We start from the raw sequence: 3995 nt of genomic DNA, 5'->3' as shown, positions 1-3995 counted from the left end.
CCAGGTCCATCCAGCACGGGCGGCAGTCTGGGGTTTGTGCATCCGAGCGGCTTGCTGGTCGGCGGGGAAAGGTTGGCCCGCATGGTGTGGCAGGCGTCCCGCTGGCTGTACCGGCGTTGGCCCGCCTGCTCCCCGCCGCTCAGAAAGCTTTTCCCGCCTGGCCTTCCAGCCTTCAAGCAGAGCCCCCCCGCCATCCCCGTCCTGGGCACCAACGTGAAGAAGAGACGGCATGGGGACGAGGACATGTACTACATGCACGTGAGTCGCCCGTGTCCGCAGAGCCCGGGCAGCCGGGGAGGAGCCCCCGGAGCCACGAGGGGCAGGCAAGAGCGGCCTGCCACACCCCGAGAGCCGAGGCCCCCGGCTTTGCAGGTGGCAGGTCCAGGAAGGGAGAGCCAGGGCCCCGAGAGCCAGGCCGGACGGGGCCAACCACCGGCACAGGCTGTCCAGGAGGCCAGTGGCCCTGGCGTGTGGGAAGGTGTAGATCCCCACGGGGCGGGGGCTTAGGAGCCCCCTAGTTCTAGAGTCTGCCGCCCAAGTTGGCACAACTGCCACAGGGCGTGACTGCTCTGGCTAGTCACGCTGTGCGCTTGGCTCTCCCCCTCCTGACCTCGTCCCTCCTTGAGCTAAGCATGAGGCCCCGGTTCTAGAAGCCCCTATTTGCGGACTTGCCCGCCCCAGCTCCCCACGTGTGCAGTGCGGGAAGGTGGGCGTGGTTCGTGTGGTCGGGGAGACCCGCCTGCCTGCTCCCAGGGAGGAAAGAAGGGCACAAACTCCCAGCATGAGGGGTGTGGGGGAACCCACAAAGCGGCCAGTCCAGGGTCCCCTGAGGCTCCCGCTAGGGGTCTGGGGAGGGGAGGGGCCCGCGCGCGGCTGGGCAGAGGGTCGGCCTCTCTGCTCAGGTCCGGGGCCGGGAGAACTTTGAGATCCTGATGAAGGTCAAGGAGAGTCTGGAGCTGATGGAGCTGGTGCCGCAGCAGGCGGTGGAGTCCTACCGTCAGCAGCAGCAGCTGCTGCAGAGGCCGTGAGTGCAGCCTCCGCCTGGGCCGGGGCGGGGGGCCTGTGCCGGCACCGCCGGACACAACCTCCGGGACGGGCAGCAAGGCCCTGTTTGCTGTCCCCTCCTCCAGGAAGCCTTGCTTAACCCCAGTGGTCGTGGCCATCACTTCGCCTTTCTGTCCCACCAAGGGGTGCCCCCAAGTGTCCGCTGAGTGGAGGGCGAGGTGGGGCGATGCCACCCCACCAATGCTGCGCCCAAGAGCCTCCCCCCACTTCCCTCCCCCGCGTCGCCCGGGTCCTGCTGAGAGCAAGCCCGTGGCCGTGCCCGGGCCGCGAGGCGGGGTGAGGAGGGCGGCCACTCGGACACCTCTGTGGGCACAGGGTCTCCATCCCCCTGTGGCAGGGGCACTACAGGCAGGTGACCCGATGGGAAAGAAGCCACCTGTGCTGTCACCGACACGAGCTGTCCTTTCTGAGCAGGAGCCCCCTGCAGCCTCCGTCCTACGGGCCCGTGAACAAGGTCCACGGGGGTGTCAGCAGGCTGCCCTCCGTCAACCAGCTGGTGGGCCAGCCTCCCCCGCACGGCTCGGCGGCCGGGCCCAACCTGGGGCCCATGGGTGAGTCGCTCAGGCCCTGGGGACCCGAAGGGCAGGCCCAGCTCCACGTACGCCTGCCCGGCTCAGAACCCTTGCGTGGGGCTGTTGATGGCGGCCTCCTCGGGCAGCGCTGGCCCCCTCTGTCCCATGCGACCTGGAAGGGGGGGGCGCGCCCTGCCTCTGACAGTCTCACCCACCTCTTGCCAGGCCCCGGGATACTCAACAACCACGTCCACACCCTGCCAGCCAACGGCGAGATGAGCGGCAGCCACGGCTCCCAGCCCATGGTCTCGGGGTCCCACTGCACCCCGCCTCCCCCTTACCATGCCGATCCCAGCCTGGTCAGGTACGTGGTCACTGCCAGGTCCCGCCACTAACACACTAACCCACGAGCCTCGGCCTCTTTGTGGCTCCTGGTAGACTGGCTCCAGCCTGGGGGCGTCTCTGCATGTCACGGGACTGTCCCGGTGCCTCGGTGGCTCTGCCATCTGGACAACTGACAGGGGCAGACAAAACGTTGGGAGTGGGCGTCCAACAGAGGTTGGGGGGGCCCAAAAGCCAGGGGTTCCTTGGAGGCTGTGCCCTGGGTGAGCATGTCTGTGACGCCGTGGCCAGTGGGGTGGCCGGGACTCGTCCCTTTGAAGGCAGTGTCCACACAGCCAGGCCACACAGCAGACCGCGAGAGGTCGACACTGCGTCACGTCACGGGTTCTCCCCGCAGTTTTCTGACGGGACTGGGGTGTCCGAACTGCATCGAGTATTTCACCTCCCAGGGGCTCCAGAGCATCTACCACCTGCAGAACCTGACGATGGAGGTGAGGCCCAGCCCTGCCCCCGCGCCGCAGCCCCGTCCCGTGCAGCAGCCTTTCTGGCTCCGTTTACTGTTCTCAGAGTTTGCGGGGGGGCGGCTGCTAGATTTGGGCAACGCTTCTCCCCGAGCCCACTGCGTGTCTGCACCCCCGGCTTCCGTGCCGACTCCACCAGGCCCCTAGGCAAATCCAGCTGCGCAGGCGGCGGGCCGGGCAGGACGACGCGTCCAGGCCTTGGGTGGCCGAGCCAGCCGTGTAGACGAGAGTCGTCTCTCGTGCCTGGATCTCTGGCACCCAGCGGCCAGGCCGCCTTCGGTTTCTGGGGCAGGCCACTTCCGAGGCACAAAGCCCGGCAAAAGGGAAAGGCCCGAGGGCCATGTACGCAGGGAGAAACGCAGCCCCCAGGCGGACGCGCGGGACGCGGAAGGCCCCGGGTCTGCAGCGCGTGAGGCTGGGGGCGCCCTGGGCGGCGGCAGACACTGGTTAAACGAGAGTGCCGGCCAGGGAGTTTCTCCCAAACTGTGAAGCACTGAACTTGTGCGAGGGCGGCCGGGGCCACACGTGCCGTGAGCCACGGGACGCACAGGCCGAGGGCCCAGGAGACAGCTGTGGCCTGGATCCCTGGGGGGCTCCAGCTCAGGAGCCTGGAGCCCTCCACAGCCCCTGCTCCCCAGCCACCCAGGCTGCCCTCCAGCCCAGAGCCCCAGGCCGGGCGTGCAGACTCGTCAGAACCAGGGCTCTTCAGTCAGAGGGCGGCCCCGTCGGGCCCGATGTCCTTGATGCCCCACTGCCGGGCCCTCTCTGTGTGACCCGCACCTCGCCGGGATGTGGCGTGTGCTTGGGGTGTTAGGGGCGTGTAGGACAGGGTCACCGGGATCAGCTCTGGTGTCAAGGGACAGAGGAACGGCCGGCTGGGAGGCTGGGAGGCGGGTGGTTCTGGGGGAGCTGGTGTCGTGAGGCTCCACCTGTCACTCTGGCTGTGACAAGGTCCCAGGACCCACACAGCCCAGACTTGACCTCACCCCTACATATGTGCACGCTCACACACACACGTGCACACGCACACACGGGTCACTTCGCACTCCTGCCACCTCTGCTGGGGCCCCAAGAAGGGGTGTGGCCAGACCCTCAGACGGGGGGCTCCAGCACTGCTGCCCCTCTAGGCCCCTCCGAGCCGCTCTGCGGCCCCCACACTGCCAAGTTCCAGGACCGGCTGTGGCCCCCCGCGTCAGGGGGTCCCGTGCAGGAGCAGGGCGGGCACCAGGGCGGAGGTCCCCGCGGGAGGAGGGGCAGCCCGCGGCTCCGCCTCTGAGGCGCGCTCCGCTCCTGCTCCCGCTCCCTCCGCTCCCGCAGGACCTCGGGGCGCTGAAGATCCCAGAGCAGTACCGCGTGGCCATCTGGAGGGGCCTGCAGGACCTGAAGCAGGGCCACGACGGCGGCGCCCAGCAGCTCGTCCGCACCAGCAGCAACGCGGCCACCATCTCCATCGGCAGCTCGGGCGAGCTGCAGCGCCAGCGCGTCATGGAGGCCGTGCACTTCCGCGTGCGCCACACCATCACCATCCCCAACCGCGGCGGGCCGGGGGCGGGCG

The 3995-nt window shown here is 68.8% G+C and overlaps 1 protein-coding gene across 1 annotated transcript in view; it reads left to right on the top strand.

The window, feature by feature from the left end:
* The window catches only part of TP73 (tumor protein p73), a 17368-nt gene that overhangs the window by 12767 nt on the left and 606 nt on the right, over positions 1-3995 (top strand). Inside the window, exons 5-10 of the mRNA XM_011370817.1 lie at positions 5-258; positions 903-1024; positions 1480-1616; positions 1803-1941; positions 2317-2410; positions 3758-3988. Of these exons, the coding sequence (XP_011369119.1) occupies positions 5-258; positions 903-1024; positions 1480-1616; positions 1803-1941; positions 2317-2410; positions 3758-3988 (977 nt within the window). The remainder of the gene's footprint in view (positions 1-4; positions 259-902; positions 1025-1479; positions 1617-1802; positions 1942-2316; positions 2411-3757; positions 3989-3995) is intronic.

The sequence above is a fragment of the Pteropus vampyrus genome, unplaced genomic scaffold (genome assembly GCF_000151845.1).
Source record: "Pteropus vampyrus isolate Shadow unplaced genomic scaffold, Pvam_2.0 Scaffold176, whole genome shotgun sequence".
In the NCBI taxonomy this organism is placed as follows: domain Eukaryota; kingdom Metazoa; phylum Chordata; class Mammalia; order Chiroptera; family Pteropodidae; genus Pteropus; species Pteropus vampyrus.
The sequence above is the reverse complement of the archived record's forward strand: the minus strand, read 5'-3'. Positions and strand labels throughout refer to the sequence as shown.